The 27,354-nt window shown below is 35.4% G+C and overlaps 1 protein-coding gene across 14 annotated transcripts in view; it reads left to right on the forward strand.

Annotated features, from left to right (window-relative positions):
• The window catches only part of numb (NUMB endocytic adaptor protein), an 847,398-nt gene extending 828,731 nt beyond the window's left edge, over window positions 1-18,667 (forward strand). For all 14 annotated transcript variants that reach the window (XM_069830650.1, XM_069830643.1, XM_069830642.1 and 11 more), the window contains 2 exons: window positions 547-766; window positions 6,881-18,667. In XM_069830650.1, coding sequence (XP_069686751.1) covers window positions 547-766; window positions 6,881-7,334 — 674 coding nt within the window. In that variant the 3' untranslated portion in view covers window positions 7,335-18,667. The remainder of the gene's footprint in view (window positions 1-546; window positions 767-6,880) is intronic.
• Window positions 18,668-27,354: the final 8,687 nt, after the last annotated feature.

Raw genomic sequence — 27,354 nt, forward strand, 5'->3', positions numbered from 1 at the left:
AATGAACCTCCAGGTTCCTTAAAAGCCAGTAAGTAAGTAAGTAAACATATTTTGCTAGGCACAGGGTATTTTCCGCAGAAGGCCATAATTTTAGTTTTTTTTTTTAACTAAGTAGACTACAGTGGACTATAGTGGACTTTATGTTGTCAGCAAACAGCTGGATACATTAAGAAGATGGATTGATTTATTGATTTTCATATCATATTTAATTCCAGTTTTGTTAAAATTAAAAATTGAACGTTGTAATTCATTTTCTGAGGATGAAATTAGTTATATAAATCCTACTTTTGTTGCCGATGCATAGATGTTCACTGTAAATCCTACCTTCATCCATTCAGAATGAGCATTTCTCACTGATGTTCATTAAACTTATATCGTGAGAACATATTTTAAAATGATAACAGAATTATTAAGTTAATATCTTCATGTAAAACAGATAGTCACTTTAGAACAGCATGCTGAAATTCGTCAAAATAAACTGCCAGACCTGTACAGCCTACACAGTGTAACTTGGAGACTTTTCATGTGACGTGTTGTGTTGTGCAGTTTCCAGCTCTGGTGGCAGTGTCTCATCAACTGCCACTTCGGAGTCAGTCAAGTTTCACAACAACAACAACAACAGTATTGCTACGAATCCTTGGTCAGGCAACAGTGCTACAAGTAGCAACCGTTCAGCATCACCTAACATTATCAACAATAGGGTGCCATGGAGTTCACCCGTTTTGCCACCTCGCTCCACTCCAACACCACCTCCTACAAGCACAGGGTGAGTCTATAACATGACTGAATTCATTGTTTTTAAAATTCAAGCTTTCACTCATGTTCATTCAAACTAGAGACGATAACATTTTGTAGTAGAAGTAGTCCTGGTCACTCCACAGGGAAGCATAGGGCCTTGATGAAAGCACGCCATCGTACTCTATTGTTCGCCAACGCTTTAATTTCTTTCCAGTTTTCCCTGCCTGTTTAGCCTCGTCTCTAATTGTGTTGCTCCATGTAACGAGGCGCATCCAGAAAGTAAGTTTCCCGATTTTTTCCCCTTGAAAGTAAACGTAATTAGCCGTGTCAATTGCGCATGCGTAACAGATCTATGACGTATCAATCATATGCCAGCCGGACAGGTCCCGCCTGGTGCCAGCAGCGTGGCAGCAGTGGTCCGAAATGGAAGCTCTTATTCCTTCTCCCGCCGCCTGTGAGGTTCGGTCAGTGATAAAGTTCTTTAATGCATAAAGCATTGCGCCAATTGAAATTCATCGGCAGCTCTGTCAGGTCTATGGGCCGAACATCATGAGTAAGCAGATGGTGCGTCGCTGGTGTAGGCAGTTTTCCGAAGGTCGTCAAAGTGTCCATGATGAAGAGCGCAGTGGGCGACCATCCCTCATCAATGATGATCGTGTTGAGCTGGTGCGGCAGTGCATCATGGAGAACCATCGCTTCACAATTACAGAGCTGAGCAGCCATTTTCCGCAGATATCGCGATCCTTGTTGCAGGAGATTGTCACTAAGCACCTGCTGTTCAAAAAAGTGTGTGCGAGGTGGGTGCCGAAAAACCTGACACCCAAACACAAAATGCAACATTTAGGAGCAGCACTGACATTTCTGCAATGGTATCACGATGACAGCGACGAGTTCCTCGACAGGATCGTCACGGGCGATGAGACTGGATTTCGCACTTCACCCCGGAAACCAAGCAGCAGTCAATGCATTGGCGGCATAGTGGATCTCCGGTCAGGACGAAATTCAAACAGACGCTGTCGGTACGGAAAGTGATGTGCACAGTGTTCTGGGACAGGAAGGGCATTCTGCTCATTGACTTCCTTCCAAGAGGTGAAACAGTGAACGCTGACCGTTACTGTGAAACACTGCGAAAATTGCGACGTGCCATTCAAAACAAGAGGCGTGGAATGCTTACTGCAGGTGTTGTGCTCCTCCATGACAATGCTCGTCCACATACGGCTCGGCGCACAGCAGCTGTTTTGACGGAATTTGGCTGGGAGTTGTTTGATCATCCACCCTACAGTCCTGATCTTGCTCCCAGCGATTTTCACGTTTTCTTGCACCTCAAGAAATTCCTGTCCTCCGGTGAGCGTTTTGGCAATGATGAAGAGCTGAAGATTCTGTCACACGCTGTTTCCATTCACAGGTGGCAGAGTTCTACGACAGAGGGATACAAAAGTTGATCCCACGATACGACAAGTGTATCAATATCCCGAATTTAAAAGAAAACTTACAAATTAAACCAAACCCTTTAACTCTATTAAATATAGAATATAATCTAAATTTAACAGAAGAAATACTGAAATCAGAAGTAAACACTGAAATACTGAAACAATTGTCTTTAGAGACAATTAATATTAGGTACCCTCTACAAAACTGGCTTCATTTATACACCGATGGATCCTTGATCTCCAGAGAACAAGGTGCCGGTGCAGGTGTTACGTGCTGTCTCTTCTCACTTTATAGATCTCTTGGATATGGAACAACAAGTTTTGATGGAGAAATCATTGCAATAAGTGAAAGTCTCAGGAATCTTCTATGCCACATCAATAAATTTAAGAATGCAGTTATATTGTCAGACTCCAAAGCAGCTATTCTATCAATAGTCTCTAAACACACATCTCAAACAGCAGAAATAACTAAAATGCTCTCTCAATTAATATCACTCAATAAAAGAATTGTATTCCAATGGATACCATCCCATTGTGGAATCCTGGGAAACGAGAATGTGGATGCTTTAGCAAAGAAGGGCAGCACTGCTACTTACAGACCTGTTACTAAATCTACGTATTACTCTGTGAAAAGATTTATTAAATCTACATACTTAGATTTCAACAAACAAAATTTGATAACACAATCCCAAGGGAAAAAAATGGAACTCTCTGCATCAAAATCCACAGTTAATTCCCAATTTACCACGAAAATCGTCTGTAGCTGCATTTAGATTGGCAACAGGCCATGATTGTTTGGCCAAACACCTGCATAGAATTGGAATATATCAGTCCCTTAACTGCCCATTGTGCAACTCAAACCAAGAAATGGATTCGGAATACCTCAGAATCTGTGCTTCAGTGGCTGATAATGATAATATCTTTGAAAAATATTGGAGTGCAAGAGGTCAAATGACTTTATTGTCAAACGCCTGGCATTAGAAAACAACAACAACATTTGAGTTAAATAATCTTAATTTAAGTTTTAAGGAGAGTTGCTTCGACCTCCAAATCGATTTCTATTGAATAAAGGCAGATAACGTTTTTGTAACAAAGTACGTATTTTCATTTTTCACAGTCAGTCGACTTTTAATGCTTTTTAATCAGCCATAATTCTGTGGTGTTCGGGTAATGGGGATAAGTCATTTTTTTGTGCAGATGAAATTTTGTTCCTCAGATGAACACACAAGTTAAATTATACAAATGAGTGTGCAAAAATCAAAAGAATACTAGCAGTTTATGCACTTTATTTGTGTAGAAAATTATTTGCAATAAGGGTTCGAAGTTTAATTTTCATTTATCTCCAAACTCATTTTTATGACTTATCTCCCTTTACCCAAACACCACAGAATTTTACCTAAGTTGTGAATCTGTTGTATCATGTATTGTTTTTCATTTGAAGAAGAAGCAAGAAACTTAGGTTTGGAAATAAATGAAAGTAAAAGAAATACATAAAAGCTAATATAAGAATGGTAGAGACACAAGATAACGTTATATTCTGTCAACACGAATTTGAAAACTGTACAAGCTTCAAGCATAATGTTAACAAATAATGGTGATATAACGTCAGAAATAAAAACAAGAATGGAAGATAATAGGTGTCTGTTTGGGCTCGGAAAATTATTGAAATTTAGTTCACTATCTTTATCTGCGAAAAAATCATTTAGCAAACTATCATAAGACCTGTAGTCATGTACGCCAGTGAAGTTTGGATTTTAACAAAAAATAATGAAAATATCTTAGCAGTTTAGGAAAGAAAAGTTCTCAGAAAGATATATGGTCAATTCAGAAGTAGAACTAATAAACTGGATATGTTTGGAGAACAGAGAATAGTTTCAAATAACTACTGAAGCTTTCCTGGCGACGTGATAATTCGAAATTTTCTCGGGCTTCCAGCCAGGTCATAAGTTGGTGATCCACTGACGTTTCGAGGATGTTCATCTTCCTCATCTTCAGGGTTAAATGATATCTGAGGGTACCTAGCTCCTTAATTAACGTCGGTGGATCACCAACTTATGACCTGGCTGGAAGCCCGAGAAAATTTCGAATTAGAGTATAGTTTCCTTCATCAATAGAGGCAGACTCTGATGGATGGGACATCTTGAGCTTATGCCAGAAAACAGATTACCCAAACGAGCACTATACGGACACCCAGGAGAAGAGGAGGGCCAAGGTTGAGATGCCTTCAGGACGTGGAGGATGATCTGCAGAGAGTTGGATGTAGGAGATGGAGACAATGGGTGCAAGACAGAAACGAATGGTTTCAGTTGATAGAGGAAACCCAGTAGTAGGGGCTGTAGTGTTACATATGAATGAATGAATCAAAGCCTGGTTGAGACAAGTTATCTGGTTGAGGTTTTCTCTGGTGTTTTCCCTCAGCCCATTAAGAGTATATGCAGGGTAACTTTCGGCACTAGAACCTGGTCTCATTCACCGGAATTATCACTTTCATCTCACTCATATCAGGGACTGGAATGCTTTACCTGCAGACTTACTAAAGGCTTTACCAATAACCAAAAATGTATTTAAAAATAGGCTTAAGGACTTTACTAATAGACAGTAGTATATTATACACACTATTTAAAGGGTGTAATTGATATTTTATTTGAAGTGTTGTATCAATGAGGAAGTGTGTTGTGTCAGTGAAATTCTATAGTTCATAGTGGCTGTGCAAAGTATTTGAACAGTGAAATGGTTTTGAAGTGTTAGTGAAATCAGGATAGAATCAGTGCAGTGAGGGAGTTGATAGCGAAATAAGTGTAGTGCCGAAAGGTACTTGTGCAGGTATGAACTTAGGGTTAAGATACAAATTAGATTTGCTTTAAATGTTATTTTAAGTGATCGTGCTTCGTTTAATTTAGGATGCTCCTTGTTATTATTATTATTATTATTATTATTATTATTATTATTATTATTATTATTATTAATTATTGTTTTTTATTAGTTGTGTTTATTATTAATTGTCATTATTGAGTGCAATTAGTTACCACTGCCACTGGGTATATACCCATTCATTCATTTATTTTATTCCATAGATCTTACATGACAATGAAGCTTTAAGATGTGGAACAAGTCAAAATTTTACAATATTACAATTACAATTTTTACAAATTTTTATAGTTTTACAATTTAGTAATTTTCTATAATTTTTACAATTTTGAGCAATTTTTTGGAATATTTTTTACAATATTTTGGCGAGATGTAGTGAGATGAGGTGACGTCCGAGGATTCGCCAAAATATTACCCGGCATTTGCCTTTTGGTTGGGGAAAACCTCAGAAAAACCCAACCAGGTAATCAAATCAAAGGGGTTGATGCCAAGGACTCGCCATAGACCATCTGGCTTCAGTCCCACGGCTGTGGAAAACCTCGGAAGAAACCAAAGACCATTTGCAGTGTGAATAAATACATACATACAGGGACATCACTTTATTTTTACCAACATTTTTAACATTAACCTGGCTATACTCGGAAACACTGTTGCCCCCTTCCATTACAGGAGTTTGATGTTACTAGTGCAGTATGTAAACAAATCATTTTACTAGGTATAGGAGGAGAGAAAAGTAGTGTATCCATTTATGTTGTAGGGAAATACGATATTACGATTTTCAGTTTGATTATCACTTTTACGGAATTTATCAAAATACAGTAGAGTAGTAACAATTTAAAAAAAAAAACTCAATTTTTCAGGCGGCTATGTTCGTTATGTAATGTCTACTTTATTTAGCATATTAATTATTGATGTTAACATACAATATAGAGAGTGCATTTAGATTGAGGGGGGCATAAGTAAAGGGCTGTAAGTGCACTTAAGTTACTTTTGAGAAAATGGGGTCTACATATTTAAGCTTTCGTAAAATCGGTGAAATTTTTATTTAAATTTTAATGTGTGATGTGATTAAAATAACCCTTTGCCGCTAAAATTTTAGATACTTTAGCTTACACTGGATGCACTTAACTCATGTTATTACAAATGTCACTAGCATTCCTGTGCTTCTAGCCACCTCAATTCAAAATAAGCTAATCTGAATTTTTAAACAAGTTGCTGAAAATGGTTGCCGTTCATTACAATGCAGGCTTCAATTCTTTTATGCATATTATTAAAAACATTTTGAAGCATATTCTCTGAAATTGAATTTATCGTTTCTTGAATATAATTTTTAGTACGATATTATTAATATAGGTTCTTTCTTCTATAGAAAACGCAACCATATTTCTGAAACACACTATACACTGCAGTGTTTACTTCAGTGCTTGAAGACTTCGAATGCAACAGCGGCCGTAAGTTTGTGTGTCTGACGGGAGCAAGGACATTAGTGAAGGGGTGGGAATGAAGTACATTCAGAAATGCAGGTACAATAAAAATGCAAGTAAAAATAAAATGATGTCCCTGTACATACATACATACATACATACATACATACATACATACATACATACATACATACATACATACATACAGTACATACATATGTTAGATAACCATAGCAGTTGATAAAGCATCGTAAAATAACCAATTAAAAAAAAAGCCTGTGGTCTTCAATTGGATTCGTATTTTGTAGTAAACTTTCTTCATGGTTTGGTATTTCTAAATATTCTCTTGATCCAGACGAAAAAGTTAATAATTCGCCCTTAGACAGTGAGGTAATATATTCTGTTTGCATTCTCTTGCAGTTATTCTGGAGCACCTGCTCCAGTAACCACTGTCTTCGCAAGCGGAGAGCTTCCAAAACCTGAACAGTGGCTCGGCAACATCGTCACATCCACCACTGCAAATGCCAGCACTTCTTCTGCCTTGCCTCCATCTCCTTCCCCCTCCCCCTCTCCTAGGCGAGCACCGCCCCTTTCCCAACATCTGCGTGCTCACTCCCTTGGCTCTGCAGAAACGTTCCTGATGCACCGGGCCAGTCCCTCCCAGCAGATGATGAACGGAATGCAGCAGCAGTCCATGTGGCCCAGTGCTCACAATGCTAACGGCCAGGTGCCTGCTGCACATGACCCATTTGACGCTGAATGGGCTGCCATAGCTGCAAGGAATCATCGACAGGCCAGTCACACGATGGCTGCAAACAGCACCAATCCCTTCATCACTTCTAGTGCAGTGAAAACTTTCGAGGTGCACATGTGATAAAAGGATAATAGGTTTAATTTCAGAACAGATGCCGGGAATGTGTAGTGGAATCCATATTTGAGATTTCTGTGTACTACGCTGCTTGTGCATTAGAAATTGTGAGGTCACAGAGGACATGAATTCTGTTGATATATGTAAAGAACATTTATTAGATACTTATATATACACATATATAAATAAAATATATTACAGATGTGTAAAGATTACAGGTTTTTTTATGTAGATCAGTCTGCTAAAGTAATGTATCTGTAACAATTGGTATACATTGAAGCATATACAGAATATCCAAACACATTGTTAGTTTGAAAGCATACATATTCTTGAAAACATTTTCAATTAACCAGACATTGTGTGTAATTTAGGTTATATGTTTATATAAAATATATGCAGACGATATCAAACAGCAGCAAAAATGTTATATAATAATAGTAATTATAGATGAGTCAGTTATAGGACATTCGTCATTCAGAAATATATCTGCAGAATGTTGTTAATGAAGAGCACAATGTACTATGCTGTAATATTTTTGTGTCCAGTGATATCACAGTAAAATATTATATCGAGAATATGTTAGTAGAATTCATGTCCTTGCTGTGAATCTGGATTCCTACTTGGAAGTAAGTGAAGCTGGCACGACGATAGAACTCTTATGTTCAGTATTGTTGTGTAGTGTTTAGACACTGACCACATGGCACACATTACAGGATACTGTACTTGAATTGATCTATGCTTAAATGTTATCACATGTGAATACCATTATTGGTGCATTTAACATAATGAATATTTTTTGAAAGTGCTGCGTTACTTAATCATAAAAACAGAATACATAAGAGGCATATTTTAGAGGCCATTCACAAGTTAAAATTTGAAGATATCACTATATCATTTAAGGTATAGGAGGCTGATGAAGAAGCACAGAAAAAAAAATGTGTGTCAGGCATTAACTTTTCAGTTTCGTACTTACACGTTGTTATTTGCCATCTACCAATGCCAGTGTCTGTTATAGTATGTCTGTAAGTATGTAGTTGCTTTGTCAGTATGTATGAATGTTAAAGAGTGCGTGTGTTGTAAATGGACAATATTGGTGTTGGGTGTTAATTCTTTTTGTTTCAATGATATTGAAAATATCCTCGTAAATATAAATATATATTTAAAAAATTAATACAAAGAGACAGACAGCATTTAAGCACAAAAATAAAAATCCTTTTAAAAACAATAGACATTGATAATTTTTGTTATTTTTTAAAGTTATGAATGAAAAGGTGCTGTTCAAATTGCATGTTCGTATATTTGCAAATAGATACTATTTTTAAATGTTTAAAACTGTAGTTTGTTCTTAACAGAAAACCATCTAAGCTTCGTGTTTTATGAGTTCAATTATAGAGCAACTGAAGAAAGAGAACTCTGTTTTTTTGTTTTATACATTAAATGAAAGACTTGCTTATTTTACATTTTGCAGGTTAGATCAAATGTATTCTTCTTAATAGTAGAAACGTATATCACATTTTAAAAAAAGTAACACTCAAACATCATTGAGTTATAAGTTATGTATCTTTAAGAAGGAGAGGGAAAATTACAAACTCAAAATAGACAACATTTCATTATGGAAAGCTTGAAAAATTAGTTTATTTTTGTGGCAATTTAAGCCAAGTGACATATTTGTACGTGAAATACATTTTTGTTCTTTCTTTCTTACAACTGATAGATCCCTTTTCTGTGCCTAAATTCCGTATTTGTATTAGTTTATGTTCTATATTTAAATCGGCGTCATTCTATTTACACTAGATTTATGAAAATTTCTGTTGACAATAAATTCAGTAACGAACATATCTGAGAACATTTTTAAACACATTGCTACTAGTATGTGTTTATTACGATTTAATTATTTATTAGTCATGTGTAGTGATGTTGCAAGGTTACACAAAGCAGCCAAAAATTTGAAACAATTGTTAATTTTATTATATAATCCCCACTCTTTCTTATATCCTGAATCTCACATTAGTCTGCATGATATAAGGAGAAGTTAATGTGGATGTTACTTTTAAGTTATAAATTTTAGTTCTATATGCAACAGTATAAGTATTACTGTAGAACTGAGTACTGTAGTAAAATAAATTTACAGAGGTTCTTTCGTTTCGATTTGATTAGTGATTTATTAAATTTTTTTGCTCTTGGTGAAGTTGTGAGATACGAATTTTCGTTGTACATTCTGTTGAAAATTCTTAAAATTGTGTCGCATATTTTCGAGTTTGTAACATTTTTATTACATGTAACATATTCCCATAAAAAATACAAAACGAAACAATAAAATATAATATAAAGGCAGGATTTTTACTCGTCTGAGTATTTTCTTTCATGAAAACTAAGATTGTTTAGTTTTAATGGACATTTATTGGCTAGTGTGTAATTCAAAGAGTTTCTCTTCGCTTGACATCATGAAGTTATGATTAAATGACTTAAATGGGGCAGGAAAAAGCCCTGGTGGATTATTCTAGGGAATTTTAGTTTGGACTTTTCCCATTTCTGGTAAATAGAAATCACAACATTTTGAAGGCTGTGTTTTGTTGAATGTATTTGGATCCAACGAGCAGTATATTGCCATGGTTCAACAAATCGATTTCTAGATTTTCTCAGGAAAGCACATTTTCAGTTTCGTAATATTGGACTGATTTTGTTCATATTCTGTATTATCTAAGACTCCATTCGGGAATTATACATATGAAATACAGTCGAACTTCAATGCAACAATTTTCTTGGGACTAGGAAAATTGTATTGTTTTTTTTTTTATCCAATGCCACCAGGTTGTCTTTTCGACATTTCTGGTCTTCTCTCCTGGCCATGGCTTAGTTGTAACCCACTTCTGAGGTTGGGGCGCCTGGAAGGCGGAGTTACATTACCCCGATGATGTGATAGGATGATTATGATAATGTGGTGCCAGGAGAGGTCTTAAATCTAAACTTAACCTAAATTCCAGACCATGAACTATAGCCAGAAGCTCTGACCACTAGGCCATGAGGCTGGTCAAATTGTATTGTTATATCAGGAACATTGTTGTATTGAGAGGTTATGAAATTTTGCCCATATTTATGTTCTGCTTTGGAAATAAGTATAAAACAACATTACATGCTATGAAATTACATTTATTCACCATTTGATTATCCTACTTGATGTACAAATTCATTTAATATTCAGGTATGTATTTTTTAATCAGTAACTGTACTTGTCTTTTGGTTTTGAGGTTTTCAGCAACAAATGTTCAGCAGTCAGACTATCTATGTCAAAATGTTACAATTCTTATATCTTGCAGATTGAATATAGACGTTTATGACAAACAATTAACTATAAAAGAGAATATCACTGGCAACATGACAGAGGCTTTTAATTATTTCAAAACTCTTAAAAACGTATTTTGACAAAATTTTTAGATAAGATTATCCAACCTTCAAAATGTTATAATTTCTATATTTTATCAGAAACATAAAAGTTAAATCCAATCTCAAGATCTTTTATATATAAGGTAATTTTTTTTTTAAATAGAAATGTCATTCTATTAACAGTGATTTCAATTTAACGTCATTCACTAATAATCTTTTCCCATTCCAGTATCATATTTTAATTTAACATTTAACGTTTATTTTTTTAGCATCCATAATTGTGGTAAGTCCAAATACTGGAAAATGTCATGCAAAAATATTGCATTATTGGTACTGGCTTCATTGCTAATAGAGAATCCACATTAGAAATCAATCAGTTGAACTTTTATTGCACCTATATTTATTTTTGTTTGGTGAAAGTCAGATGTTCGGCACCAACTTTTGGTTTTCATAAAATTATGTGTAAGAACTTTCTTTCTCTTCTGTTAACAAAAAACTTGACAATGGTAAGGTTGTTACTAAAAATAAATTTGTTTTTGATTGAAATCTAAACTATGGTATTGAATCTTATATTAATGTAATAAAGACGTTATTGCAGAATAGAAAATAGCAATAGAGTTTAACACAGACAAAATTAGTTGATTCTGAGTGCATCTGTACTGGAAAAGGTTGGTAAATTGTGTAGCTAAATTTCAGAATTATTGCACATGTATTGTGATGTCAGGATGCATTTTATTTGCTGGAATTTTGAAGTTGATTTTTGTAGAATAGAGTTTAACACAAATACAATTACAGTAGTTGATTCTGTTGTTTCATTCTAAAAAGACTAGTGAACTTTTTAGCTAAATTTTAGAATTATTTCACACATATTATGACGCCAGGATGCATTTTTTTTACTGGAATTTTAATGTGTGTGTATACAATGCCTACCCACTTCGCTTACGTGATTAGGGTTTGTTTTTTGCAGAAAAGAGTTTAATACAAACAGAATTAATTGATTCTGAGTGCATCTGTTCTGGAAAAGACTGGCAAAGACACTAGCCAAATTTCAGAATCATTTCACACATATGACATCAGGATGCATTTTATTTTATGGAATTTTGATGTTGTTTTTTTGAAGAATATAGTTTAACACAAACAAAATTAGTTGTTTCTGAGTGCATCTGTTCCGGAAAAGACTGGCAAATTTTCTAACTAAATTTTAGATATATCTCACATATATTTTTACGTCAGAATGCAATTTATTTGCTGGAATTGTTTGAAAATGTAATACTGAAGAGAGAAACTATATTAATGGAAAAAAAAAATTATAATAACTGTGGAACAAATGAATTTGGCATTTACTAAGTATCAAAATAATTTAAAATATCTACATGTTAACTGTTCTGACGTGTTATTCATGTTAAAATTCAGATATATTATTTATTAAACATGACATATCAGCTAGTGATAATTCTTGATCCATGTGATGTCTATTCTTTGTACTGATATATGTATCTTATATTTTTTCAACATCTGCTAGTATAAACAATTTTACTAGCATTTAAATGTTACCTTGGTAATAATATAAAGACGGAAATTTTTCATTCAGTTATTTTGTACAACTTCCCGGACATTTTGAATTGGATTTCACAGAATATATATTTTTTTTTGCATTTATAACAAAATTAGAGTTGACAGAATGTGCACTAGTTGCATAACTGTAATATATGTTATTCTTTATTGCTAGTAAAGAAATGCGTCACATTATTCTTATAGAACTTGTGCTTACAGGAAACTGTTTGGAAGCACATACATAGCTAATTTATTCAATTCATGTGATAACATACATTATCAATGACATAGTCAGTGAAGAGCATTTAGACTGATTATAACAGATTTAGATAAAAAAATAACTACTTATGTCCGCATTTGGTTCAGTAAAAATTAAATAAAATGTAGTACTTAGTTTTTAGAACTTTTGTTTGTGGTCACTGTAACTGTTACTAACTTTTGAAATTTTTAAAGCAGTTAAAGTTGAAATGGTGAAGAAAGAGTTAGTATGCAGAAGAATATAATCTTTCTGCATATTTCGCTGTCCAACTTCACCACATTAAATGTCAATATTATAAACTTCTGCAATGCCAGAGTAATGAGTTCGAGAAATTAATTTCTTTCTTATTAAAAATGTTTTTGAAATGTACTAAAAAATAGGCCTGTGTGGAAGGATGCATTATTGGATGCAAATGAGTGCTGCTACATAATTACACCACCTTTTCATTCTGTTAAATTTTTTACACCTTGTCGTTAGTTGTTGCTTCACATGATCAAAATTATTAGTGTATGAAGTATGTCAGTGCAACATCGAATGTCAAATGATGTGCCGAGTACAGTCATGTGCTAGGGCCTAACAGTGAGAGAGATACTTAATATTCAGACAGAATAAATTCTGCTTGTCCCTGTTTTAACTAGTTACATGCAAGTAAAACAGAATTTTCTACTTCTTCGTGGCATTACATAATACCATTTATGTATTTATTTTTATTTAATTTCTTCCTGTAACCACTACAGGTTGCCATCGACAAAGAGTACCATGATACAATAGAGTAAATGCCTTGAGGCTTAGTGTTACATTGTTGTTAGAGTGAAAAATAACAATTTGAATTATATTGAAACACATGATATTAAACGAAGTAATGTCAAGGACATGCGAATTAGTCATGGTCCATATGTATGATGCCTGAAAATAGCTATTGAGCTTTTGAGTGCTGCAATTGTTATATCTCTTAAAATATTTTTATGCAGGCCAAAAGATTTACAGAAGTCGACTAGGAATTGGGGTATGGTCCCAATGGCTCCTATCATTAGTCCCGTAATGACGATGGATTCCAGATGGTATTTGTCCTTATAAAAACTGATGGAAGGTTCATATATATTCCTTTTTTCCTCGTGTACTTCTTCTGTCTGGTGTTCGTGCGATTCGAATCTCACAGTAGGGTCTATGATGTAACCTTCAAGAGAGGAAGGTTTAAATGCAATTACAGTAGAACCCCTATTATCCGTGGTAATGAAGGGGGTTTACTGAATGGTTAATCGAAAAAATCGGATAATCAGTACCATAAAATATTTTCGTAAATTAAGTGAATAATACTGAACTTTCGTCATTTTCTCCGTTGTCTTGTGTTTAATATGCTTGGTTGTGAATCAGAAGTTCTTTAATTTAAGTTCGGTTGTCAACAACGTATTTTTAAGGGGTAAGAAAATTCCTTTTAATGGCTGTCAGCAGAAAGATAGGAATAGTAGAGGTCTCATGTTGTAGATTTACATACTGTATACACTTCATCCTTGATTTTTATTAAATCGCGCACAGTTGTAATATCAGTCTCGTATTGTGATACAAGATGACTGACAATTTCTCTTTCCCCAAACCATTTAATTATTTGCATTTTGTTCGATGCTTAGCATGACAAGTTTTCTTTTGATACTCATGGAATACATTTTATATAGAAGTTATAGTGTACGGCAACATGAACAGTACACCAAAACTGTGTAAGTGTAATTTTTATTTTATTTTAGTAGGTTATTTTACGACGCTTTATCAACATCTCTGGTTATTTAGCGTCTGAATGAGATGAAGGTGATAATGCCGGTGAAATAAATCCGGGGTCCAACACCGAAAGTTCCCCAGCATTTGCTCATATTGGGTTGAGGGAAAACCCCGGAAAAAACCTCAACCAGGTAACTTGCCCCAACCGGGAATCGAACCCGGGTCACCTGGTTTTGCGGCCAGACGCACTAACCGTTACTCCACAGGTGTGGACTGTAAGTGTAAATGCTTTAAATGCTTGTAATAATAGTCTCTAGAAAAAATACATATACTAATATAATATACAATAGTATCTACTTCATATGTTTATGTAGCAAAAAAAAAGGAGTGAGAGAAAGACAGTTGGATAGTCCACCAATTGGTTAATAGGGTGACGGATAATTGGGATTCTACTGTATGTCGATTCTTCGATTACTGCCCTCACTGGATATGTCGTGTACTTCTTCATATACTGAATAATCTTTGTTCCTTAAGGCAGTTGTTATTATAGATCTTACTGCATGATGCCGCGTATTTCGTAGAAGTTCATCATGTGGACAGGCCCCCAGGACATGGGCAAGGGTTTCAACCTCCCTGTTAATCTGACTACAAAACCAAGTACAGAGTATTCCTTTTATAATCAAACTAATGGTTTATATATTTGCTTTCCTTGCATTCAGTTTCATAGTTAATGGATTTCTTGGCAATATAGAATTTGGCTGAATACATCACCTATACTTTACAGTCACACAGAACATGTAGAAATCTGTTCAACAAAGACTTACATTAACTTCATTTCTTACACTATATATAATTTTCACTGTGTTCTTTTTCTTAATAGTTTCTTCTAGGTTCAATACAATTTCCATACCCTTGTTATAGTTGCCTCGTTTTGGTCATACCTGACTGGCAGGGTTTTGATTTATATACAGCACTTTTCTTGGATGGGCAGAATGCGGAATTGTCGCATTTTGTCAACTAAAATGATTATCGACACCAAATGAGAAATGCCTGAGAAATGTGACATCTAATCATCTTTATTATTACAGTAAAACCCCGATAAGACACTGTTCAAGGGACCGTGTATTAGGCGGGTATACTAAATTTGACTTATATACATTGTCTATTAGCATTTTTCTTTATTGAAATACATGATTCATGAAAGGTAATACAGTATTACTCCATTATGTAATTACTGTACTGTACATTAAAGACATTTACGATACTGTATTATGTACTGAATTAGTTCTTTCGAAAAGAGTCGTTTACAGTTGTTTGCCGTGTGCGTGTTCTCCAAGTCCTCATGTTTACCACACTTCCCTCTCTTGCGCTTACAGCCTCCTGACGTCGCAGCTGCAGTGATTGAGTCGCGATTTTTTATTATCGTTCTTAATGTCGATGATGGGATTCCTAATGAATCAGACAGTTGTTTCTGATTAAGAGTACTGTTTTCATCGTACTTTCGTAAGATTTCCAATTTTTCCGACACAGAAAGTGCTTTTCGTTCAACATTCATTGCAGTCACACTCACAGACACTTCAATACACTAAGGACAACAAACTGACCAGCAAAAATTTCCAGAATTTTATTACGGCCGAGTGAGGAATGTTGCTTGAGGGAGAGGGTTAGTGAGAGGGTGGAGTATTGTAACTGTATGTAAGCTGCGCAGATAAAAGGTCGAATAAGAGAGCGTAACAAGAGGGTGGGGTATTGTATAGTATGAAGGTTTAAATGCGCAGGTAAAGGGTCGAATACCAATACTTTTCAGGTTAATGGCACCAGTAAGTTCAATGGCCAAAATGTTTCATTGCTGTTACAGTACATTGTTGAAAATTACATCGAAAATATTCCACAAAAATAGCATATTATGCGGGACTTGAGCGCAACAAACGGGGTATTTTATAAAGGTGTTATATATGAAATGTTCAGAGACCGGACAAAAAAAGCGTATTACATGGGATAGCATAATAAGCGGGTGCGTCTTGTCGAGGTTTTACTGTATATGACCTGTGGTTACATCACAGGTGCCTGCAATGCAGTGTATATCAGTCAATCCTAATTGGCATATTTACATTTTGTTTTTATTCACTTTCACCTACATTCTACATTATGATTAGACCAGCAACTTCTAATTGTGACTAAGAACTGGCAAGACTACAATACTGCACGTGGAGTTGATAATAGGTTTGTTCCAGCAAGCAATTCAGAATGCTTTCCGAAGTAATACCGAACACATGCGCCAATTGCGTGTGGTATCAGAACTATTTCGGGACTTTACATTTTTGGAACTTTTCTTGAACTCTTTGTTCCACGGCCTTTGGAGTTTCTTGTCATATTAAAATTATATTCATCTTCTGAACTTAATTCTTCGGAAAATATTTCACTATCACCTTCCAAATCACTCATGATGGACAATTTTTTTATTTTAACCTGCCTAGTCTCGAAGTATTTTAACCAAAACTTCAGATTCAACCATTTGGGCGTGTGTCAGCAGTTCAGAATTCCCAATTCCTGCTCTTAATCAAGAACCAATTTCACTCGCTCCAAACGAGTTCTAAACCACGTTGGAACAGGGAATTGAGAGTTCAGTATCGGTTTGGAATCAGTTGTAGGCTTGTTGGAACGCACATTGAGCTACTGCACATGAGCAGACAGTTCAGAATCGATTCTGAACCATGCAGGAACAAATAAATCTAATAGCTTTCTTTTTTGGTACTAATCTCTGATTGGCCGACACGAATTCATCATTGGCTAGATTGCAGAACATCATCACTGTCTAAGAAATCTCATATCAAAATGTATGCTTATAGAAGAAACCTTTGTAGAGCTGATAAAATTGTGACTACTAACTAGGCAAGTTCTTATGTGAAGCCATCTTTGGACGTGCGTTTCTGCATTATAAAGTAATTGAAAAACTACCATGCCCTCTGTTTCTTATAGGATTCCATCCCTTTATGAAGTTTAATATAAAACCAGAATGCTAGCCAAGACAAGTGTCATGACAAAATTCTCGGCAGTTTTGGCAAAAATTTCGTAAGTTCAGAATAAGATTTTTCTAACTACGGACATAAACTCTAAGCATTTTGATGCTCTGTGGTGTCTAGTACGAGTCTAAGAGACAGCACGTGTTTTGGAGCAATCTGATAGCAGGTTTATGTGCTTTTGGTGAAAGTTATCTTGCGCAGTTGTCAAATAGAGGCAGTGATATATTTTTAAGGTGCATTATTTTCTCAATGTAATGTTTCTATCTTGAACAAGAAATTAATGCAAATCTTTCTTAAACTGCCGTTTTGCATGTAAAGTTATTTATGATGCAGAATATCATATAACTTTGAAACTTCATCATTCACTAAGAATAAATGCAATGAGGTTATTTTCATTAAAGTTTACTTTTGTAAAGTGTTTGAACTGAAAATCGAATTGAATTTTGAAAAAGAGGAACTTGAATAATTATGGACTTATTATCGTCATCTGTAGTTTGCACTACTAATTACAGGCTGAGAATTAACAGAATTAAAGGCGAAAGCAAGGTGGAAACAAAATTAAAGACCAAGTTACTTTTCTGAAAGAAAAATATAGGCTACTGTTTTAAAGAAAAATGAAGAGTGTAGTCCTGCATTAAATAATTTATCTAAGGCAGTACCCATCAACAGGTTATATAGGATGTACTTAGAACCAGAAGATATTTATATGTCTTTGTTTAATTACGGTACCTGAGGTATCACAAATAACACCCTATTAAATCGTACATAATTACTTCCTTTCCTGAAATAAGAAATCTAGAACTGACCTCAAATTCAAAAGTATAATCTGAAAGCTTTCTCAGTTTTTATAGTCTTCACAAGACGTAATAACTAAAAAATTACAGTACACAAATTCTAACTTGCATGTAATGGGTTTCAACAGAGTACAGAAGAAAAAAATCACTTTCATTGAGGGAAGGAGGTACTAAAAGGCTGCAGAAGAGAAGACTGAGATGTTTAAGTATGATGTTGCTTTGGTTTATAATGTTGGTTATGTGTTGTTGACTTAATGTTATTTTTTTAGAGGTACTCAGAGTTAATGTGCTTTAACGGACCAATATTCCAATGATCACTTGCCAAGCAGAAAATTAGCTGCGATATTTGTCGTATATATGTCAAATTTTTCTATTGATCATTCAGAATTATATTTTATACAGTTTTGATCATGCTGTAAGAATGTTCACATAACACAAAACTCTTTATTTAATATTTCGGCTAGCTCTTTGTATGTACTTATTCTGAGTTCCTTTGTGTGAATATTGTATACAAGTTATTAGAAACCTGACATTAAAGTAGGAGATATTACAAGTGAGTTAGTTGTAAACATCGAGGAATAACGGAAAATATATGCTGATAAATCATTGTCACATTGGTAGTGTAACACTTTATTACTGCACCTACACGTACCAGTGAATTCATTAGCGTTGATTCTCGGCTATTAGAATGTGTGGATTATCCAGTTTTTTAACATACAGATAAAGTGAGAAATTCCATAACCTCCAATTTGTCTAGTAGAAATGTGTAGTTGATCATTTCAGTAACTTAAAATGGCTCCAGTGCACTTTTTATCTATCTACCCATCTATACTGTATACTGGATTTAGACAAGATAAAATCAATACAAATTGAAAGTTCCTTTGTATCCTCTTCCTTCCTCTATTGATTTGTCCGGTAATTAGCCTCGTATCAAATTAGCATATTACTCGAACAAATGACAGAATGACCAGATGTGGTGTGGACAGGAGCAGCGGGATTTTCACTGTGCACTGCTGATGCATTCACGGCAGGGAATGGTGAGCTGTCAGAGGCAATAGGTAATACAAGCATGCACATATTTGTCCTGGCTCGTGTCAAGGTTAATGAATCGGTCTCCAAGTATTATACGGTGTATTCTTGTGAAAGTGAAAATGTGAATAAGTGTAAACTGTGTAATGGCTAATCATATGCTTACTACTGAACAACGTGTATATATATATTTATGATTCATATGTGTTAATCCAACAGTAACAAATATATATGACACTCGGGAGGAAATTAAACGCAGAATAAATATGAGAAATGCCTGTTATTATTCAGTTGAGAAGGTTTTGTCATCTAGTCTGCTGTCAAAAAATCTGAAAGTTGGAATTTGTAAAACAGTTATATTATCCGTTCTTCTGTATGGCTGTGAAACTTGGACTCTGACTTTGAGAGAGGAACAGAGATTAAGGGTGTTTGAGAATAAGGTTCTTAGGAAAATATTTGGGGCTAAGAGGGATGAAGTTACAGGAGAATGGAGAAAGTTATACAACACAGAACTGCATGCTTTGTATTTTTCACCTGACATAATTAGGAACATTAAATCCAGACGTTTGAGATGGGCAGGGCATGTAGCACATATGGACGAATCCAGAAATGCATATAGAGTGTTAGTTGGGAGGCCGAAGGAAAAAAGACCTTTGGGGAGACCGAGACATAGATAGGAAGATAATATTAAAATGGATTTGATGGAGGTGGGATATGATGGTAGAGACTGGATTAATCTTGCTCAGGATAGGGACCAATTGCGGGCTTATGTGAGGGTGGCAATGAACCTCCAGGTTCCTTAAATGCCAGTAAGTAAGTAAGTATGTGTTAATCCATTCTGCCAGCCAAGTATAAAGGTGATTTGAAACCTGGGGCATATATTGCGGATGTTCAAGGTGTGCGCTGGACACCCTATAAATTCGGTAATCTCATTTTTTATTTCAAGTTGTTTTATATAATGCAACAATAATTTCAATTTATCATAATTTAAATGTGTGGTAATCCTAATTTTAATTCATTACCATTTAAATATTTTGAATGCCTGCTGGTTGAATGTGCACACCATACCCAGAACGGCTTTCGTTTTTGTAACATACGCTATGCCTGACGAAGGGGGATGAGTTCTGGTCTGGTTGTCCTGTCTGTACAAAAGAACATCCCCTGCTGAGAGTTACTGCTATAATTCTCTGCGCGCGCAAGGTGGCATGGTGGGGATACTCGCTTCTCTCAAGCTCGCAGGTCGTCCTGTATGCAGGCAGCTCAACTTGTCAATAACGTTACAAAATATTGTGTTTGACGTGTGTGTTTACTGTTTGCATGAGTGAATTTACTGTATTTAGGTTTTACTAGGGTTCATAGTTGTGTGCCAGTGCAGGTGAACAATTTAAATTACTTATTTAATGATAATAGCACTTGGAAATGTACACTGTAAAAGATCTTTTGCAAAAGCCATTCTCTTCTCGCCTACTAGGAGAGAAATTACATATAGTGAATAAGGGTAGACCTACACCGCCACTTCCGAATTTAGTGCAACAATATAAAACAAAAAGCGAACAATACACTAGACATTTCTCTATTTCACAATATGAAATTATAGAATAGTTAGCGGGTTGTGGAACTTAAAACAGGTTATTTTGCTGGCCATGGTTATTGTTTGATCATAAATAATGCAATTTTGAATAACGTTATTTGTAGTTGCCTCCTTTCTCCGGCATTTGCAGGGCAGTCATTGAAACAAGGTGATTAATTTATAAGAAGTTGTGGTGCGAGTACTTTGAATAATATTTAAATGTCATTTTCTTTTAATTTTATGTCATTTTTCCTTTAGTTTAAGGGCATTTTAATGATCACTTTAAGTAGATTTTTAGGTCATCAACATCCGCCCCATAGTTATTATTTATAAATAATACTAAATTATATATTAAAAATGGCAGTTAATGTTGGCCCGATATTTCACTTAGGCCTATAATAATTGTGCGAGATAGACCAACTATATATTTTTTAACAGAACACCCAAACTTCAGGTTCAGCATACACCACTGTTTGAAACACAATTCCCGGATGTGAAAATTCCATTATGTACAACAACCCATAATAATCTTTATAATAAACTTCAGGGAACGGAAAATGTTCAGCCTAAGAAACAAAACAGACAGCGTAGGATTCTCACAGAAGAAATGTTAGATGGCATTGCTCATTGGGCCCATTTTCTTTTGGAATACAGTTGATTCCCTCACATACATGCATACCATTCTGACTCCCCTTCTTTACAGAATTAACAGGCAGGGAACGTGATTTTGCTTTCTTCCAACAAGACTCAGCCACAGATCATACAGCTGATATTTCGATGCGAGAAATTGAATGTGTGTTCCAGCAGGACAGAATTATTATTAGGGATTTGTGGCCCCAAAAATGTATGGACAACGAAGGCAACTAGTTTCAGCACCTCCTTCAATAAAGTTGGTAAGTACGACAATTCTTAAAATACTTATGGAAACTTGTATGGTTGAATCACCATGATTCTACACTATCAGTTCCCCGCCGCAAATGCATCCGTAGTGCACGGTGAAAACCCTATCACTTCTATCCACACCTCATGTGATCTTTGTCTATAATACTTAAATACTTAAAGGTTCAGGTTCCCTGCATCAGTTCTTAACACAGAACATGAAGAAAGCCACCTGTGGGGCTCAGTCGGTTAAGGTGCTTTCCTGACGGTCTGAAGTTGCGCTCGTGCGCGAGTTTGATCCCCGCTTGGACTGATTACCTGGTTGGGTTTTTTCCAAGATTTTTCCCAACTGTAAGGTGAATGCCAGGTAATCTCTGGTGAATCCTCGGCTTCATCTCGCCAAATACCATCTCGCTAAATAACCGATGCTAAATAATCTCGTAGTTGATACAGCGTCGTTAAATAACCAAGTAAAAAAAAATTAACAAATTTATGGAATACTTACATTCATACTCTTGTTGTATTGATTTATTTTTCTGCACTTACTGTAATTTTCAGAGACAACTACACTTTTTCTAACCGTTTCTCCACTACCAGCTTCTTAAAGATCAGGTACTCACTCATACGAATCTAATTTTTTACAGCTGTTTTGTTAATGTTATAGGCCTACGCCTGTGAGAGAGCCTTAAGAGGTTAGGTACAGCTTACAGCATTAATTTTGGAAATATTCAACACTTTTTTCCTCCATTACTATATCTTGTACAATAATGAAAATTATTATGTGTAAAATTCCGTTCTTCTGTTATATGAAAAAAGAAATATTTTTACAATTAAAAAAATATGTTTATATATTTTTTTTAATTCAAAATGACGGCAGTTAACTGTGCAGTGATGAAGCGTTTCCCTCATAACTTAAAAACTATCCAACATTCTGTGATGAAATTTTTTGTGTGTATTTATGCATGACATATCTACAATATGATGCAAAATCACTTCTCTACCTTTGATAGATTGTTTGATAAAAAATAAATTCATTCTAAAAAATTGTCAAACATCAGTATTTTCTTCTAACACAAAATTTAAAAAAAAGTTATTTATTAAGGAATCTAGTTAAAAGAACATGATACTGTAAACATGAGTTTCAGCAATAAAATAAAAGAGAGAGAACATAAAAAAGTTAACAAGTTTATGAGTTATGAGGGAAATGCTTCATCACTGCACAGTGAACTGCCACCATTCTAATTTTGAAAAAAATATATGTGTAAATAATTTTTTTTAATCGTAAAAATATATTTTTCTTATAGCAGAAGGACAATGTTTTACATATACCAATTTTCATTATTGTACAAGATACAGTAATGGAGGAAAAAAATGTTGAATATTTCCAAAAGTTTTACTGCTGTAAGCTTTACCTAACCCCTTAAACATTGTTAATTTGCAGTGCATAAAAACACTACGAAATATGGCTAAATTAATTTCTTGTTGCTTTCATTATCCTATATTAGTCATACAAATATTTGTGCTTTTACCCTGACAGCTTATTAGAAACGTTTTCCTTAGTCCATTTTATGTTGATTTATCACAACATACCTCTATCAAAACTTGTATGATTAAGGAGTTATTTATACACTAAGTTTCAAATTATAAGACTGTTTATCATGAAATGTTCAAATTTACACTAGTTTTTAAAAAGTCATAACCTGTTATGTTTTTAGCTTAAATGAAAATTGATATCTATTTGATTGTCAGCAAACACGAGCATCAGAACGAAGTTGCTATTGAAAATAGGCATAAAATATGATATGAAACTAGTCGAGAAAAAGCAGAAGAATTGCTTCAGTGTTACCAAACAGGAGAGCAGTCTGCTTACTCGGTCACCTCATTGGAAATTTGTCAATAGTACCAAAACGTTTTCCACATAGTCCACAGAGTGGTTCCTTCAGTTTAGGTAGCAAATCAAAGTGTAGTGGGCTCAGATCAGGACTATGGTGGGTGGGGAAGTACTTCCCATCCATATTTGTCGAACGTTTCTTGCACTGTTAGGGCAACATGTGGTCTCGCGTTATTGTGCAAAATGAGAACACCAGCTGCAAGCATGTTACGCCTTTTTTGACGAATTTTCGGGTACAAAACATTTTTAATAAACTGCTTGTAGTACGTGCCTGTTACAGACGTCCCCTGGGACACTCTATCTGTGGCTATGACTCCATTTCTGTCATAAGTAGGGAAAGGAAGTTCATGCATTTGCATATTTGTTCTCTATCATTGTGTGAATATGCTGAAAGATTATCTACATGAATCACAAATTTCTGAATACAATGATATTACTTTTATTGTGCATAAAAGTGCATATTTTGCCTTTATGTATAAATGCAGGGAAACAGTATATTATATATGTTTACTATATTTGTCTTTCCCTCATTTTTAAAAGTGTGTAACCTCGTAAACACGACTAATTTATGTTTATAAATTTTGAACGTAACGATGACGCCCTCATAGGGAGCCTCTCTAGTTAGCAATTGGTATTCTTTTACTGTAGTCTTTAACAGATTTCGATAGAACAATATCCAGTTTAACATCAGTTCCAGGAAATGTAGCAGATAAAGTGAACATGAAAACAGCAAATATTCTTTCCAAAAACCCTGGCTATTATCAACTTAAAGAAATTCAAGATATTCTCGAAGGAAAAACACCCCAAAAACCAACAAAAATTTCTATAGAACAGCTCACAGCTTTTGTGCAAGCCCCTCTTACGTTTTGTGACGTAGAACGAAGTTTTTCGTGCTACAAAGCTATGCTGAGAGACAACAGGCAAAGAATGACAACAGAAAACATACGTCACTGCTTAGTTGTGAACTGTAACAGCATAAATGGAGCATTCAGCAATGAGGCAAGCACTTCAAAATCCATAGAATAAACGTAAGTTACCTATACCTTATTATTCTGTTAAAATAATCTCAGACTGATAATGCATATTTTGTAGCATATTTATCTATTTTTACGGCATAAATACATACATATTCTTCATGTTTTAGGGCATGAACTTCCTTTCCCTGGTCATAAGCAATGATCATCATCAGTTTCACTTACGATTGTTGGCAGTAGCATTTTTTCAGGTGCGGAGACTCTGAATGTTTCTGTTGAGAGGACTGAGACTTCAATTCTGGCTCAAAATCTCGTATCCAGGTTTCATCTATGGTAACGATTCTGTTTAGAAACTGCTCTCCTGTTTGGTAATGCTGAAGCAATTCTTCTCTTGCGACCTGCTTTCTGCTCTTCACTCAGATGATGAGGAACCGATCTCGCCACAGTATAGTGACATGGCAGCAACTTTTCTCATCCGTAAATTTTCAGTCATTATTCTGTAAATTGAAGTGACAGATATTCTGGCCTCATGTGCAATTTCCTCACATCTTTTCGTCGATCCTCTTGCAAAATGTCACTAACAATAACCTCAGATGTGTAGTCTGTTGCAGTTGATGGTCTTCCACTTCTTGGGCTGTCCTCAGTGATTCACGGAAACGAGCAGACCACCGTGACACTGTGCTATGATCCACTACACTATCCCCACACACGTCACACAAAGCGTTGTGAATTTCAGTTGGGTTCTTTCTTCGTAAAGTTTCAATTTTGATGTAGGGTCGCAGATCGCTACGTGAAATCCGACCTGACTCGGTTTCCTCTTTCATTTTAAGGCAGAATTATTGAGCACAGAACCAAGCTCTCCAGCAGACATACATACAGCGTTCTAGTCTTAAGTCTGGTTCACAACTGACGCAGATTTCAGAGTGACCATGTCATCGTAATGGTAGTGCATGCGCATTGTGCAGAACTTTTGAAATGACCCTCGTAGGTTATGATGTGTATGAAGTAAATTAAAGATCATTATGGATATTACATTATTAAGAGCTATTTTATTTGTATTCTTTATGCATATATGAAGATATGTCATCCACACCTGTGGAGTAATGGTCGCGAAACCAGGTGGCCTGGGTTCGATTCCCGGTCGGGACAAGTTACCTGGTTGAGGTTTTTTCCGGGGTTTTCCCTCAACCCAATATGAGCAAATGCTGGGTAACTTTTGGTGCTGGACCCCGGACTCATTTCACAGGCATTATCACCATCTCATTCAGACGCTAAATAACCTAAGATGTTGATAAAGCGTCGTAAAATAACCTACATAGATAAAAAAAAATTAAGATTTGTCGTGACTGGTTTTTTGTATGGATGTAAGAATCTTTCTCTTGCTGTATCTTTCACACTATAAAATTGATTACTTTCCTGGAGGAGGGATGTGGAAGAAGCTTTTCGAAGGCAGGTGTAATGGTTAAAATGTGTACTAATCTTAAAGAATCTTTCTTTAATTATTTTTCAGTAATACTAGGTCCCTTCTTCAGAGAATCAGCTTAATCAGAAAACAAAGAACTTGAACTTTGAATTCACTGCTCAAGTTACTAGTAATATCTTTTCGTTTGGCTCAATTTTTGGCGGTTCATTTGCACGTTTTCTTTCATACCACGCTCTCGTTCGTTCAGTCCCTGATTTCGTCATATTTTCTAGCAAACACTTCTCAACAATGTAATTTAACTCATTGATTTCGACTGTGTAACGTCAAAACACTACACAAAAGACGAACTGTCCGACAGCAGCCCCACTCACAATAATAATGTACAAGGGGCACTCAATACGTTTCCGGACTAATAGATGGAAACGGGAGTACCCCAAGAAAAACCCTCTTCAACTTTTGCTTTGTTCACCACAAATTGCATCACGACGTGGCCAGGGATCGAACCCGAACCGCCTGGATGGAAGACCAGCACGTTAGCAGATCCGGCCTTAGCTTGCACCTTGTATGATTCCAACTGAATCAATTCCCGACCTTTATACTCGATGAATAGATTGTAGAGAGACCGCAACGCAGCAACCCGACCCTCAGCCGAGCTACTAGCAGACTCCGGTCACGCAGAGAGTGTGATTACGGTAAGGCTGGAAGTCTTCATTATGTAGGTAAGACATTTCAAACACAACGTCGATCCACATTCTGCTCGCATGTGAGTGTTAGTTGGGTTGTTTTGAAAATGACGCAGCATTTCAAATTCTACACTTCGTCGTCGATATCCATTCGGTCTCTTATTCTCATACTCCCTGCCTAAGAGACTAGTTTTGTAGAGTACGAACTTGACTTTGCCCTGCTAACTTGTAGTGAGTTGGGTTGCCTAAACACGAGGCATTTTACGGCCATTTAAAAGCTGGTAGAACCTTAACTATTACAGTATCTGGCGACGGCAAAAAAGCTTGTTTAGACCCGCTTCATAATTTCTAGAGAGTTGTCGGAATTTTCTCGCATCTGTATACTTCTCTCTTAAAAACTTTTGCATTATATCTAAGAGTTATCGAGCTTTCCGTAGGAAAGTCGACATAGAAACCTTTCTGCAAAGTAGGTATTAAATATATTGTAAGTTATATATTTTTAAAATTTACTTTAACTTAAAAAATTTAAAGCATTTCACACCATACACATACTTTCAACCAAGTGAAGTAGTTAGTAGGTTTATGTCAAGGTTTTAAGTCTCTGCACTTTTTGACTAGGCCTATATTGCTTTAGCCTTAGAATTTTATACAGTAGTATTAATACGTTCCTCCAGTAAAATCACTTCCGTTTCGAAGTACTATAGCATTACATTGATTTTTTTTTTTACCGAGAAAATGAAGTAAATTGGGAGGAGTTTTCTTTTCTTTCTGTGACTGATAAGCTCCATAATGAAGTCATATGGACATTAATACCTCAAATGAGTCACTGTCAGCCGCGTCTGTGATTCAA

Source organism: Periplaneta americana, chromosome 7, assembly GCF_040183065.1.
Source record: "Periplaneta americana isolate PAMFEO1 chromosome 7, P.americana_PAMFEO1_priV1, whole genome shotgun sequence".
Taxonomy (NCBI): domain Eukaryota; kingdom Metazoa; phylum Arthropoda; class Insecta; order Blattodea; family Blattidae; genus Periplaneta; species Periplaneta americana.